The following is a 16865-nucleotide window of genomic DNA, read 5'->3' as shown; positions in this document are numbered from 1 at the left end:
TCTGAAACACAAACAACAATATAAACTTTATATGACTTTAGTGAATAATACAGCTATGTTTATAATGCAACATCAATAAGGTGAAATACTGTTCTCAGAGTCATTTATTAAAAATATTGACTGCAATTTTCCAACCTAGAACAACATGGCTGTTCACTGTAAGCGCAGAAGAAAAACCCTTCACGCGGCCTTGCACGTTACTGCTGTCGTACAGCGCCAGCGCGCCTGTTCTCAGTATCATGCTGATTCTGCAGCACTGAACACACCTGCCACAAATAACACCCGTTCACTGCAGGGAAAAACGGTGACAGGCGACGACGCACTGCCCGACTTTCTCACTGCCAGCATAGTATTGTCGCACTCTGTAGGGATTTGATGATGTCCAATTTTTTTTTCTTTAGTGCTGTTCATCCTCAGGACGAGCACTTTCCTCTCATTGTCAGTCTCTGTGTTGAGAAATAAGTGGCTTCTGAGGGCGAAACCTCTCTGGCAATCCATCAACAAAACTACTCTCCCACTGTGCTCTGAATGGATGGCAATCGATCTTCTGCTAGTTTTGAGAAAATCACTCCTGGTTGAGACGAAAGTACTCAACAGGCTAACAACAGAAAAACAGAGGAATCGGAGGTTTTGCATCGTCATCCTTTTTCCCCAACTAAAAGATCTCTACCGGCTATGAGGGCGACAGATTTTTCATCTGTCTCGGTCTACAAATAAATTACTTGTCATAGTAAAATACTGTTGTAATGTTATTATATCAAAGAAACTCACCATATCCATCTTTAAAAGTACCACACATTATAAGGTTGCCGTTCCGCAGTCAAAAGGCACCAGACTGTGGACTCTGTTATTGTGAGTGCCATTAATGATGTCGTTCATCTTATCCTCAGATAGATCGCGTCTCAGTTGATGTAGTCGAGGGTCCGTAAAGAACAAATAAACTTAATGTTACCAAAACTACACCAGTCCCTTAATGTCTCCATCAAAGTCATGCACATCACCGCAAATGCAATATTTCACAAGTAAAAGTCTTACAAGTAATTATCTTCTCATCTTGCCCACACGTGACGAGCCGCTGAAGTGAGAGATCTTGTCAAAGAGATCTTGGCGCTCAGAAAAGCTTTCAATCGACATGGGATATGGAAGTGCAAGCAAGCGGCTCTCTTCTTACCCCTCCTGGGGGCCTTGCGCGGATTGACACCTGACTTCCGCGCAAAACACACAAAACAAATCTGTAGCCCTGATTGCGCAATTTAGATGTTTTGAAAGCTATACCATTTAAAGATGAAAACACCATTTATGATCTAGGACACAAACGAACATACGAGTAAGGGAAACAAGTCTGTACCTTCATGGGACGGAGTCTTAGGGTTTACTGACTTGACTATTTACTAGTTTTCATTTTGTGACGTTCTGCGAGTGCTTTAAGTACTGCTGGACCCTTGCGGTGAGCACATAAACAGATTCATATTAGAAAATAATAGAATACACAAAAATGAAGATGCCTTATTTCTTCTTTAGCTATAATTGCCTCTTTGAGGAGCTTTGGTAAAATATTTCTCTGTCTTTTTTAGCTATTTTCTATCTAAATTATAAGCGTCAGGGAAAATAGTTATCATAGCTGATTATAGATAAACACATTATTTGGATTTATTTTCTGTTGACAATGGCCCATCCTAATATATACACAAAAGTATATTGTTGCCATACAGGGTTTGATTGTGATGTGTTATTCCAATAAGCCATGAGAGACCCGAGTGGAAAAACCCCCAACTTAATAGAGGAATTAATAGCGTTAATAATCAATGACCAGTAATCAATATTTATGAATGTTAATATTTATAGAAAAAGTCTGTTAGATGTGTTTTAGTTATAAAACAGTCAGTTTTGGCCAGAAAGTATCTAAACTACAAGTGAAAGATTTAGACATTTGTAATGTATTAAAAAAGCAATAACAATGAATTAGGGTACGATTTATGGGCATTAATTTCGCGTATTATATTAGTGAATTACAGGAAAAGGAAGGGGTAAAATGGAAATATGGAAAATGCGCTGACAATTCTTGTTCGGTACTTAATTAAATGACGTAAAGTCACACAGTGCATTTTATCAGAACTTTTCACTGTTCAGTCACTTAAAATGTAAAATTGGAAGTCTACTAACTCACTTTGTGTTAGGATACATACTATTTTGATCTGAGTGGTTTTTTACGTTCTGCCGTATGCATCCCTAAAGACTGAATTGGGAGAATTAAATGGTTGAAATTAAATGTTAGGCTATGCAAGTGAGAACGATACGTGGAATTCTTTACTTTTAAAATATTGCATTGCAGGATGAACCCTGATTCAAAAACAATCAAGTACTTGTAGTTGGTAACAGAATAAGGTTGTTTTTCTTACTGACCATCGGACTACATCAGATTAGCCACCGAATCTATATGCGGAGAAGAGGAAAATTACATTCATTAATGCCACTGACCATAAAAGAGTCAACATTCTGGTGCCTTTTGACACCAATCGGCACTCTGATAACGTGTGGGACTTTTAAAGATGGATATTGTGAAGTTCTTGAAATAAATGGCATTACAGTCAGTTTCATTATGGAAAGTAATATATTTTGTAGGACCACACGACAGAACAAATGACAAATCCTGTTGCCTTCATAGCTGGTAGGTAACATTTTTGTTGGGAAAATGTGATGGATAACCTCAAAAATTTTTTTCGTTTTTGGAGCACCTCAGAAGTGGGATTTTTCTCAAGAATAGCAGAAGGATTCAGATGGCCATCATTCAGAAAGCACAGGTGAGATGTGGAGTTGTTGATGGATTCCAGAGATTTTCGCCCTCAGATCCTACTTACTTTTCTCCAACCACAGGAGACTGCGAATGAGAGAAAAGATACTTGTCCTGAAGGATGAATAGTCGCTAAAGGAAAAAAAGATGGACATCATCGATCCCTACCAGAGTGCGACAATACCGATGCTGCAGTGATAAAGTTTCGTCCAGTGCTCGTCGCCTTTTTTCCGCACCGTTATATTCCCCTCTCAGCTGAGACGGGGTGTAGGTTGGGCGGTGTTTCAGTGCACAGAAATCAGCCCAGATCCGGAGAAACAGCGCGCTGGCTCTGTACGAACATCATAACAGTAGTTCAAGGCCGAGTGAATGGCTTCTGCGCTTATGATGAAAAAGCCATGGTGGGTTATTGAGGTTGGAAACTGCCTTCATATATGCTTTTAAAAAAGGAGAAACAGTATTTTACCTGTGTTGAGACATCGATAAGGTTTGATAAAGGAATGTAATGAAGGTTGAAGACAAAAGTGTATTGTTTCATTCACTCTTGTAATAGTAATTGCTTTAGTAAAGTTTGAATTTTGTTGTTTGTGTTTCAAGAGTGGTAGTGAACTTCCTCCGCTCTCTGCATGGTGTTCAAGTACTCGCTCAATGTCAGCAGTGGCAGCAGGTTTAATAATGATCCTGGATTGTGCTTGTATTCATAGGAACCAGTGAATGGCCACTCATAAAGGTCTCCTTTAATCTATAATATCTGTCAAACATGTGCCTATTATTTTCACTAGACTCGTGTTGAGTTTTTAATGTTCTAAATACCTGTACAATATTGTCCATTTACAACATGAAGGCTCAAGCTGTTCCATGTGTTTAGCTCTGCATTCAACTTCTGTTCTATTTGTGTTTTAGCTAGTGTTGGAATTTGAAAGTCACACCAGGCTCTTCCAACATGCTGTTTCAAATCAATGATGCAAACGAGCAGTGCTTCTCCCGAATGCACTTGATTCCAGTAGATTCAAACATAGCTAACATCGCGTCCTTCTCGTTGCCAAGGAAAGGTGAGGAGTTACAAAAGGTCATTAAAAAGTGAGACCAATTTTTGGAAAATAAGTTTTAGCCATGAAGATGCAGTGGATGTTTTGGCTGGTTTATTAGTACTTAGAACAGTCAAATATTAATGTCTATTCTACATGACATTTTTTTCTAAATCTCTTAAGCCCTCTACTCCATACCTAACCATAATACAAAAACAACTACCTTATTGGCTATTAATAAGCCCCAAATTTGATAGGAGCTATTGAGGGACGAACTTTATCATGAACATGGGTTCACTAATCTACAAATATAATCCAAAGGAACATCATCCCTCGCATGTTTCTATGGGAAAATTTGTTTATATATGGGCCAATGTTGCAGAGATAACAATTCTAGAGTGTTAAAATTCATTATAGATACTGCATTAATTTTGGAATGTCTATCTGGTGGAATATCACATTTCAAAATGTGCAGACCGTGGTTTAAACCACTAGGATGCCTTTTTAGGCCCTATTTATAACAGACAGCATTTCAGACATAATGGCCAACCTTTTATTAAGTGTGAATTTTTGCAGATTTGAAATTATATTATACTATTAAATGCACTACTTTTATCAAAGTTGAGTTTTTTATGTTTTTGAGTTTTCTGGTTCAGCTAACTGGTAAACAGTGTCAAACCTAGCCTTTGATCTCACTCGGTTTAAAAACTGATATTTTTATCACTCTGGTCTCAAAAACTGATATTCTTTTCTTCCTGACTCGCAACTAACTTAGAAACCATAAAGCAAAATTACTTTTTATTAGGAGCTTGAAATAAAAAAAACATCACTCAAACCTAAATGACTCTCAGCTAAATAACACTGGATGTCTAATGCATGTTATTGTTCTACTGATACAGTATACAGTCTCCTTACTGTGACATGTTTGTGAGTTCAGTTCAATGATAAATTATCCTATATTAATTCTCCCCCACTAACTTATGAAATAATTGCTACGCCCTGAAATGAATATAGTTGGGGGCAGCTGTGACCTAATGGTTAGAGAATTGGACTTGTAACCTTCTGAAGGTTGCAGGTTCAAGTCTCGGTGCTGGCAGGAGTTGTAGGTGGGAGGGAGATGAATGAACAGCGCTCTCTTCAACCCTCAATGACCCATGGCTGAAGTGCCCTTGAGCAAGGCACTGAACCTCCAGCTGCTCTCCGGGCACTGTATATAGCTGCCCACTGCTCCGCGGGTGTGTGTTCACTTGTCACTTGGCTGTATGTGTGCATTGGATGGGTTAAATGCAGTAGGTTAGGTTACCATACTTGGCAAATATCACGACTTTCCACTTTCACTTTTTTCACTGTTCACACTTGTCCACTTTGTGTGTTAGGATATTACACTCAAATATGTTATTTGTATTATATGTATTGAAAATGTTTAAATATTACTTCATATAAATATTGGGTAGCACTTTATTTTACAGTATTCTTGTTATTCATGTTACATTACCTTAATATAGTAATAACAGTAAATTATGCATAAATTCAAGCAAACTATTCCTGTAATAATAATGTTTGTACATTAAATATTGCTCAATACTTAATTGTACAATCACCACTGCTGTATATAAAATCACCAACACATTTGCAAACTCTCTTTCTAAATCATTAAAAGTAACTCGATCTCGTTCATGCGAGCTCTTTTCGGCTAGACAACTTTATTTTTAGACAGAGTTTACATAAAAACCTGCATCATTTCAGGTACATTAAACACAGATTTATCCATATCTTCCATATATCTTTTAAAGTAAGATGTTCAGAATTTTTCCAAAAATTCGTGGTTCATCTGATATATTCTATTTTACCTGAAGTAGTCTGCTTTCACAATCAGTTCTGTTAGGAGTAGAAGCATTTTATTGGCTGCAGGCTGCAGGTATTATGGCCAACCACAAAAGCTGACTATAGACAAAAACATCCCAATACGTTTTACTACATTTATGTGCAGAACTTTTTATTTTTTAAGAAAATCTAACCAGCTAGAAGTGGAATGCTGTCGCCCTCGAAATTTAATGTCTGGACTCTGTCCCCCTTCATCCCCCATTTCCAGCCCAGCAAAGCAATCATAAAATTCATAAAAGTAAAAATATCGCTTAAAACATAGACAAAAATGTTTTATTCAGTTGTGTTAATTTTTTTCGCCCTTGGCTTTTCATGATATAAAAAAACCATAATTTTTTACTACTTTAGATACAATTAGCTTGGGGGGGGAAGTCGTGGGCTAATGGTTAGAGAGTTTGACTCCTAACCCTTAGGTTGTGGGGTTCGAGTCTCGGGCCGGCAATACCACGATTGAGGTTGCCCCTTGAGCAAGGCACCGAACCCCCAACAGTTCCGCCGGGCGCCACAGCATAAATGCCTGTTCATGGTGTGTGTGTGTGTGTGTGTGTTCTCTGCGGTGTGTGTGCACTTTGGATGGGTTAAATGCAGAACACGATTCTGAGTATGGATCACCATTCTTGGCTGTATGTCACGTCACTTTCACTTTTTTTTACTTTTGTCACTTTCACAATTTGATCACTATTAGACAGTTTTGGAAAGAATACTTAAAAATTATTGCTGAAAATTAATCTTAAAAAGCTGGCATCACATAATAAGTCTAAAATAGATGTGTCTTCTGTTCACTATCATATTTTTATGTTTATGTTTTGATGTAGTTAAGAAGAGTGTCTGTGTTATTCGTTGTGATGATACAGCACTCTGAAAGACTGCAGAGCTGCTCAGGATCCTCTTTGCTGCTGGTGTGTGAACACTCACAGGTCAGCCTACATTTATCACGTGTGATTTTTTCACACATAAACACAGTCGTGCTCTAGACTGCATCTACATTAAATATGCCTAATTGTAGAAAAGCATGTTAATTTTCTCTATCATCTATATAGACATGATGAGCAGTGTGCAACAGTTCTGTAGTGATATTTTGGTTGATGCTGTTTTTATCAAGATGTTCTACTCAAGATGAATGCTCAGATACTTCATGAGTGTCCATCCCAAAAAACTCTCTTGAGACACAGCTGTGTAAGGCTGGAGTCGGACCGTCTGGACTGAGGGACGACTTCTCCCTAAGAAAACAAAGGACTTTCCTGATAATTAACATTTGAGCACTCTCTTGAATACCATCCTGCATAAGTAACAGTGCCATCGGAGACGCACCACACACCTAGCAGTTCACACCTCACCATCACACTCCCTCCACTTAGTTTCACTCAGAATTGCCAATAGTATAATATTCTACATTAATGCAAGTGATATTTACAGTCATGTTTGGTGTCATCTGGATTGTCTCAGGGCGACTGGTACAATGGTCTCAATCTTACAAAGTAGACTAAAAGATAATACAGATCCTAAGAGTTAAGAGATATTTTGATTACTGTAATGGGAGTCCCTTTCCCAGGGTCTTCCATGTAAATTACATTCTTTTAAATTAGACTAAAAGATAATACAGGGTCTGGGACCTGACTTAATCAAATTCCAATTGTTAGTTTCTGTCTTCATCTAGGGGGGATGTTTGTCTTGGTCTGAGGTGAATACATACTTTTAAAGGATTGCAGCAAAAGGATCAGGGCGATTCTGTAGCCAGAAAGCCCGTAGTGTGGTGTGTGTCTCTTCACTTCATACTATGTATTTTCTGTGTGTTTAAAATGTTTTTATTAGGGAATTCAACAATTTGACAATCAATGTTACAATGTTACCACGTTAAGTTAACTTAGAGCAAAGAGCATAACTATGCAAGAGTGTGACTTCCTCTGTCTGACATTTATCACATATTGGGGAAACATCTGAAAAAATCTCTGTTTTATGCAGTTTTGTTTTAGAGTAATGAGGTCGATGAATAATCTTAAATTGAATAAGGCAATGCCGAGAATTAACAGACCATTTATGAATATTTTCCAATGCATTATTACCCATAACTCGTCACTTATCTCCTCCCCCATTTCTGGTTTGCTCCCACTTGTTTGTAATCTTGTACCCTGTGTAAAGGTGAAGTTGTGGATAAAGAGTTATACAGTAGAGAAATCAAAGTGACTAACCCCAGCTGCCCCTCCAAGCGTGCCCTAATATAGTTCATCAAACTTAGCAGAAGAAGCCTCATCAAGACAAGACAAATGCTTTCTTACATAGTCCCTGAGCTGTAAATATCGGGAAAAAAATTTTTTTTTATGCAAACCGTATTTTGCCTGTAGCTGACTAAAGGAGACATAACATCAACCATCAGTAAATAGGTCACCAATTTTTCGAATACCCACGTCTCTCCACTTTGTGAAAGCAGAATCCATTGTAGAAGGAATAAATGATGGATTCCCTCCAATTGGTAAGAGGAAAGATAAGGACTTTATTACAAATTCTGATTTGATCTGCTTCCAAATGCGAATAGTACTATGGATTATACAATTATGATTGTAAGCCAATTTCTCTAGCTTTGTAGGAGACAATATCATATGGGCTACATGCTTCTCTTTCCAATTGGATCCAAGTGGAGTGTACTGTATAAAGTTGGGATGTAGCCACATTATAATAGTATGGAGAGCGCTGGCATAGTAATAAAGAGAGAAATTAGGGAGTGCCAATCCTCCATCAGCTTTAGGCTTACAAAGATGAGCTTTACTTATTCGATGGGCTTTATAATCCCGTAAAAAAGAAAAAATGATTGAATCAAATTGCTTGAAAAAAATCTTAGATAAAAATATTGGGATGTTCTGAAAAAGATAGAGAATTTGAGGAAGAAAAATAATTTTAATAATATTAACCCTACCTACCAAGTAAATGGGAAGTGATCTCCAAAACTGAATATTATTTTTCAATTTAGACACTAGAGGGGGAAAGTTAGCCTTAAATAATGACTGAAAATCCTTTGTAACCTCCATTCCTAAATACTTACATTTTTGCTGTGTTATTTTAAAGGGGTAAATTTATAAACAGAAAGATCTCGAATCTTTATTGTATTAATTCGCTCAGAAAGATCAAAATGAGAGAAGTTTCCTTGCGATATAGCTTAGCATATAACAGGATGTTCACATCAATGAGATTTTACTAGTACCTGTGCTATATGCCATGTATAAGGGTCGGAACGAATCAGACCAGTTAGAATGAAGAGTGCCAAAGCAAAGAGTAAGGGAGATAAAGCGCAACCTTGCCTGGAACCTCTGTGTAGTTGAAATGTTGATGAGAGCATCTTATTAGTCAGAATTTCTTGCAGAGGGCTTAAGGTAGAGAATCTTTATCCACTTTTCGAAACTATCACCAATATCAAACTTTCTTAAGACTTTAAACAGATAAGACCACTCCAATTGGTCAAAAGCTTTCTCTGCGTCAAGAGAAATGATAACCAGGTCATTGGCATGTGTGTTGTGGGAGTAAATTATATTAAAAAGACATCTAAGATTAGAAAAGGAGTGCCTATTTGGTATACATACTATGTATTTTCTAAGGTCAGGTATGCATATTTTACTTTTAGATTCATCTTTGAGAATTTGATGTTTTGTATTGATATGATTCTATATGTTTGAATTGGGTATGTAATTGGCAGAATACATATTTACCTGACTGATAATAAATTGTTACATTTGATTTTATTCCGTTTTACTCTGTAGTTATAGTAGATTACGTTGTATCTTTGTTAGTGACATGAGCACCCGAATGAACGAGTACAATAATTTTAAAGAAAAAATCAAAAATCAGGGCAGCAATCTGGAATTAGTGGAGTCAGTTACTGTCCTTCCCTCTAATAAAGTGCTGAAAACACATTACAACACAAGCTCAGGGGTAAGATGTGTTTATTACTTCAGCTGTATCTGACACAGATGTCAGCTATTTATAACTTAAGTGAGTCTTCAAAAAGGTAATATTCACACTTAGTGCATGAGGTGCATGAGGTTTTTTTAATATGTCCCTTGAGGTTCACCTATAATGTTAGATGATGCAATGCAAATATCAACCACAGTGTGATGTCACAATCAGAGGAAAGTTAAAATGAGTTTTGTTGGAAGCTTGGTTTCAATAAAAGATAGTTTTGCAGTGAAGAGGACTTTTTGAAGTCTGAAAATTACAGTATTATATGCAAAAAACTAGAGAAGAAGATGAGTGAATCCATATTCCAAACTATGTCTTTACCCAAATACACTTTAATAAACCTAAAACCTTTATTTTTGGTCTTTTTGCAGTAAGACAGTATAGACGAGGGTTCGGGAACCTTTTTTGACCAAAGAGCCAATTTTTTATTTTTCATTATTTATGCCTTCACGTGTAATTCTGTGCTTGAACGGGCTAATAGTCATGTAACTACAGGAATAATCTGAACAGGACTTTAGCCATATTAAAATTTAGACCTGCTGATTAATAATGCAGCATACATTGTGATGTGCTCTGATGACTTGCAGAACTAAGAAGCATGTTTGTGTGAGAGAATGTTAAGTGTTTATGTGTTTGTCCATTTAAATACAGACCAGACTATAGATTATATAGATTATATACTGTATATTAGCCATTTTTATGAATAAATATGCTCTTTAATGCAGTATATGGATAACAGTTATCAGATTAATAACAGCAAAATATAATTACATAGCTGTACAATGAAAAAATTATAACCAAAGTCATTGACAACAAAATAATTGTACCACAGTACTAATAACAGACCTGTCCTCTGTAGGACCCTTGAATTGACTGTTTATAATGTAGTAGATGTAAACATTATATCATATTTTTTCTTAGAAACTTTGTATGTTTGAATGTGTCTGAAACAGTGAATGGTAAATAGTTACAGAACATAACATAATACATATTGTGTTAATTAAAGCTGAACTGTTAATTAAAAATAATATAGAAATAGTATAAAGAAAATGCAACAGAAAAAAAAAACATCTGCCCAAATGTATATTTAGATTTTTCCTGGAAGATGCTGAGAATTATTTGTTTCCATTGCTTTTCCATACATGGCCAGTTATATTCTGTGGACTGAGGCAGAACAGATACTTTGTGTCACTCATCCCAAGAACATAATTCCCAACCGTGATCTGAAATGACAATGAAAGTAGATTCTTTTCTTAATGTAAATCTTAACTTTACAAATCTTAACTTTAAAAAGTTAAGATTTACATTAAACTTAACACAGCAGTATTATCAAGTCAAATGATGAACTTTCATATAATCCACAGAACTACCAAATAATTAACAGTATCAAAAAACAGACTTACAATGAGTGAGTCCACTACTGGGACGGCTCCTGATTCTACTTTAATCTTACAGATGACAGCATTGGACTCGATCTTCTCCAAAACACACTGATACTCCTGATCTCCCTGTAAACCCATCACAGTCACCTCATTCATGCCCAAATTCAGCATATCGGCTCTTTTCTGAGAAACAGGGATCCCAAAGATTAATTGGTGCCATCAATGCACAGTTGCCAGCTCAAATTCTAAGGGCAGATCTTGCTTGTCTGAAGAAGTTTTTTACCTGAATGTTCACCTGTAGATTGTTGGCCACCTGTAAGCTGGTGAATCCAGTGAACTCTGGATCAGGCTTGTAGGAGAAATAACCATAACCTGCACAGTGCACAGTGGAGTTCCCAACATTTAACAAGACGCTAAACTGACCACCGCCATCATAAGGGTGGGAGTGAAACCACACATCCTGAGAGAGAGAGACAATGAAAATATGACTATTAAAACAGGTGAAGCTTTAAATAAAAATATAAAAGGCATTATGACATGAGGAATCCAATTTTCTTTAAAGCTACACTATTGTGGTTAAAAAATATAACGTGCTTTGATGGTGCATATGAACAAATTTTTCTTCTGAACAACATTTTCTTGTTTTTACAACCAGTGATTGGTGAGAGGTTGGATGTCTTGAATGATTCATTTTCTTCTTGTTTATTGTGACAACAAATTTTCAGCTTCACGCTACTAGCTGGAGCTATGTGACACCAGTGGATAAACAGCGTATATACAGTATGCAGTTTTCCACAAAATCCATCCTGACAACTAAAAAATCATTTTAAAAATTGTTTTAAAAAATCATTGCAGTCGGAGGTGATAGACTTGTGTAGAGCGCTCCAAAATTTAGTGTGGCTGCAATTCGAGTAACACCAGAGTCTCGACTTGAGGTCCTTTCTCAATCCTTTTTGTGCCCTGATTACTGTCAGTCTGCCTCCAACAAAACTCTTTTTGACTTCCCTCTGATTGTGACATCACACTGTGGTTGATATTTGCATTGCATCGTCTATTAATATTATAAGTGAACTTAAATTGTAATTTTAAATAAAGTCATGCACTACATGTGTGAATATTGGCTTTTTTGAAGACTCACTTAAGTTATAATTAGCTGACGTCTGTGTCAGATACAGCTGAGGTAATAAACACATCTTACCCCTGAGCTTGTGTTGTATTGTGTTTTCAGCACTTTATTAGAGGGAAGGACAGTAACTGACTCCACTAATTCCAGATTGCTGCCCTGAACATGAATCTTCCTTCCACCACTGAATGAAGAGATTGAAAACAATTTCATGCAGTAATACATGATATGAAACAATATTAAAACACAGTATTAAAGCTTTAATTCCAACCACTCACCTTTGTGCATGAGTTTCACAGTCACACAATATAACACTTCTGCAGCCAGTGAAAGTGAAACCTATCATAAGTATTAACAATGTTCTGGCTGTCAGGAAGTTTGCTCTTACTAAACTTTAAGCAAGACTAGTCGGTCAGCCGTGTAATGGACTCGCCATCAAACTGTTTCTCATCTCTTTTAATGCTATTTCTGCAGAGCATTGCTTAACATATTTCATTTTTTCCATGCAAATAATGTTCTTGTATTTTTTATGTTTTGAATGGTTTGTTTTGTGTGACATTAATTTCATTGAGAATGAAAGTTGGTCTGAAACGGTCTGACCTGCTCCAGCTGACTGTGGGCTGTATTCCAGTGCAGCTGGGATGGGAAACGTATGTGATGGTAATGTTACCATGACAACGGTCGTCAGGAGTAACAACACACACTTTCACTGTTCCTTTAGTTCCACTGGGAGGAATGTGGAACCTTAAAGTGTCACTGGAGCGATCAAACACTGGAGATCTGAAGAGAAACATTGACGTACAGATATACAGTACAATTCATCTGAATACACACACATTCATATACTGTATATACCACTAAACAAACACACAGTCTCACTCTTTAGAAATGCAGTCCAGATTCCATCGAACACGGATTTTAGTAACAGATTCCAGGTTCCTTCCTCTTAGTAAAACTTTGTTTCTGCCATGGAAAGAAACCTTGTTCGGCTCCAGAGAGAGAATCTCCGGCTTCTACAAAACACAAAAGATTTGGCTCAGTAAAGAAACACCATAAACCAGCACAAAATCCATATAAAGTCCATATGACTGCAGTATTTCAATGTACAATAGATGTTAAAAGTAACTTAATAATAATATGTAATTATAAAATACATTAATAAAATATAAATGTAATTACTCATGAATAATATACTGTATACATCATTTAAAAAGTGGTGATTGTGACACACCTGCTGCTGATATAAGAAATTTACAAACAAATTGTTCTTACCATCTCAGGAAATAGATCTTTACATGCATCCTAAAATAAAACAGAAAGAGAGAGAACTCTGAGTGATGCATTTACTTCCTGAATTCACTTCAGCCAACGCAATGATATTTCAGCTACCAACAATGCATTAATATCCTCTTAACTCTATGAAAATTGTGCATATTACCAATACACATATACAAGCACTGAATTGTAGGTGTTTGTCTCACCTGTTTTTGTCTCATTGTCTCACCTGTATGTTTAACTGTGATCCGGGTCCATGTGTCCATTCACAACGCTGCGAAGAAGAGGACCAGTGACACCCAGATGAGATACACTGAACACACCTGCATTTAATTCATATTTTTTATTATTTTTGAAATAAAAGTTCAAAGAAGTCTTTTTAACTATTTCAGACGATGCATTTCTCACTGTGTATAAGAAGCATTTGGTGTATTTTCTGTGATACTGGAGCAGTTCCTCAGTGTCAGCATCTCTGTGATCTTCTGATCCTCAATAGTAACAGTAGCAGAGACTTTTAAACCTGAACAGATTACCATATGTTTCTGATTATAATAATCATTTTCTGACTAGATAAATGCACTGTATGTTAGTAAATATACAACTTCTTTGAAGGAGAACCAACCTCCAGTATAGAGCATCTGGTCAGAAAAACTACAGGAGCAGTTTGGGAAAGCTGCAGACAGATCAGACCCGTCACACAGCTTCATGTTTCCTCTGGTGAAGGCACATGAGAAGGCATGATTTCCTGTGCTCTCTAGGCTAAAGGCAAGATGTAGAGTAATCAGTGTAGAAGAGAGGGCAATGGTTGGTAAAAAAGTAATCTTGTAAATGTATTTCAAATGAAAAAAATAAAATAAATAAATAAATATTGATGTCTACCTTTCTTGAAGAATTCTCTGTCATCTGAAATGAAAACAGCTGTGTCTCAAGAGAGTTTTTTGGGATGGACACCCATGAATTCAGGTAACAGACATGTGTGTTGTGTGAAATATCACGCTTGAAATAGGCAGGCTGACCTGTGAGTGTTCACACACCAGCCGCAAAGAGGATCCTGAGCAGCTCTGCAGTTTTTCAGAGTACTGTATTTAGCACATGAAACCATAGATTCTCTTCTTAACTGCACCGAAAACATGAGCAGAAAGAGAAAGGAATGATGATTTGGTCTAACACACAGTAAAGTATCTGACATACATACAGTGGTTTCTAACTGTGGGGCAGTTTTTGGATTAAATTTTTGGACAAAAGTATGCCTATAGGTCAAACTACTCCTTTCATATTGAGACTGAAAAGCAGTATCACTTTTTAATCTTCATTTTAAAACAACGATTACGCTCGCACAGCTGTAGGTGATCGATAGGTGCGAAGGATAAACGACCAAAAACAGGTCAAACATCAAAGCATGAATCAATGAATCCCGCACATATCAGTACTTGCAAAACGTATCAAAAATAGATTTACTTACACCCTTCATTTTATAAATGTGTAAACTTTTTTTTGTATAATTAAAATGTTATATAGCCTACAGCAACTATTTATTATTCTTCACTTTTTTTTTTTTTTTTTTTTTTTTTTTATAGATATATTTGTATTGTTTTTTAAATTGCTCCGGCTTTCTAAATCTCACCTGTTTCTTCAGAGCGATGTAGATATGTTTGTAATCTACTGGATCAAAGTGCATTCTGGGAAGAACTGCTCGTTCATCATCAGATTTATACAGCACTGTTGGACAGCCTGGTGTGAATTTCTCATCCAATATAAGCTAGAAAAACAAACAGAAATATAAATCATGAATTATGACTGCAGTAGCCTAATTAAAAAAAGCTTATAGCTATATGTGTAAATGGAAATGGTGGGCATGTGCTTAAAAATAAAAACTCTGTGAGTCTAGTGAAAATAAAAGCACATGTGAGAGAGAGGTGAAGGAGACCTTTATGAGTTGTCCATCACTGGTTCCTATGAAGAGTACAATCCAGGATCCATGTCTAACTGCTGCCACTGCTGACATTGAGCTGTACTTGAACACCACAGAGAGCGGCTGAAGTTCACTACCATTCTGAAACACAAACAACAACATAAACTTTATATGACTTTAGTGAATAATACAGCTATGTTTATCATGCAACATCAATAAGGTGAAATACTGTTCTCAGAGTCATTTTATTTAAAAACATGTATGAATGCAATTTCCAACCTTATAACCACATGGCTTTTCATCATAAGCGCAGAAGCCCTTCACTCTGTCTTGAACGTTACTGATGTCGTACAGAGCAAGCGCGCTGTTCTCCGGATCCTGCTGATTCTGTGCACTGAACACACCTGCCCAAATAACACCGTTCACTGAGGGAATAACGGTGCAGGCGACGAGCACTGGACGAACTTTATCACTGCAGCATCGTATCGTCGCACTCTGTAGGGATTTGATGATGTCTATCTTTTTTTCTTTAGTGCTGTTCATCCTCAGGACGAGCACTTTCCTCTCATTGTCAGTCTCTGTGTTGAGAAATATGTAGGATTCTGAGGGCGAAACTCTCTGGAATCCATCAACAAACTCCACATCTCTCACTGTGCTCTGAATGATGGCATATGATCCTTTTGCTAGTATTGAGAAAATCCCTCCTGGTTGAGACTGTAAAGTGTTCCACAAGCTAACAACAGAATACCGTGTATCTTGAGCTTTTGCGTGGTTATCTGTTTTTTTGAGATTTTTAGGTTCGTAATGGTTTTTAAGGAGTAAGATTTCTCATCCTGTTTCGGTCCTACCAATATATTACTTTCATAGTAAATACTGTTTGTAATGTCATTTATATCAAGAACTTCACAATATCCATCTTCAAAAGTCCCGCAAGTTATCAGGGTGCCGTTCGCTTCAAAAGGCACCAGAATGTTAACTCTAGTGATGTCTTTCCTCTTCTCCTCATATAGATCGTGTCTCATCTGATGTAGTCGATGATCAGTAAGAACAAATAACTTACTGTTACCAACGACAAAGTCATTAATGTCTCCATCAAAGTTCACCACATCGACGCAAATGCAATATTTCAAAAGTAAAAGTATTCCAAGTAAGTATCTTCTCATCTTGCACACACGTGACGAGCAGCTGAAGTTTAGAGATCTTGTCACAGAGATCTTGCGCTCAGAAGCGTTCACTCGTGAAGTGGATGGAAGTGAAAGCAGCGGCTCTGAGGATGCACATGACTTCTGCGCAACACACCAATAAATGTGTAGCCCTGCTGCGACATTTAGATGTTTTGATAGTTATACCATTTGATGATGAAAAACATTTTATGATCTAAACACAAAAGAAAATACGAGTCAGGAACAAGTATGTACTCTTTTGGATTCAGTTTACTGACAAACTTTATATTTAATAGTTTTCATTTTTTGAAGTTCTGCAGTTCTTTAGTTACTGCTGCACCCTTGTGGTACATAAACAG

At 36.8% G+C, this 16865-nt stretch overlaps 1 protein-coding gene across 1 annotated transcript; it reads right to left on the bottom strand.

The window, feature by feature from the left end:
* Nucleotides 1-9645: 9645 nt before the first annotated feature.
* LOC109072102 (plexin-C1-like) lies at nt 9646-16639 on the bottom strand. Its single transcript, XM_042722097.1, is given in 16 exon segments — nt 9646-10874; nt 11055-11216; nt 11317-11493; nt 12232-12340; nt 12757-12936; nt 13036-13169; nt 13429-13458; nt 13661-13754; nt 13840-13942; nt 14054-14226; nt 14324-14413; nt 14445-14548; nt 15056-15190; nt 15359-15484; nt 15623-16101; nt 16104-16639. Coding segments are annotated over 16 exon segments (2607 nt in total). The 5' UTR covers nt 16507-16639; the 3' UTR covers nt 9646-10766.
* Nucleotides 16640-16865: the final 226 nt, after the last annotated feature.

This window comes from Cyprinus carpio, chromosome B4 (assembly GCF_018340385.1).
Source record: "Cyprinus carpio isolate SPL01 chromosome B4, ASM1834038v1, whole genome shotgun sequence".
In the NCBI taxonomy this organism is placed as follows: domain Eukaryota; kingdom Metazoa; phylum Chordata; class Actinopteri; order Cypriniformes; family Cyprinidae; genus Cyprinus; species Cyprinus carpio.
This window is presented reverse-complemented; position numbering and strand designations above follow the sequence as displayed.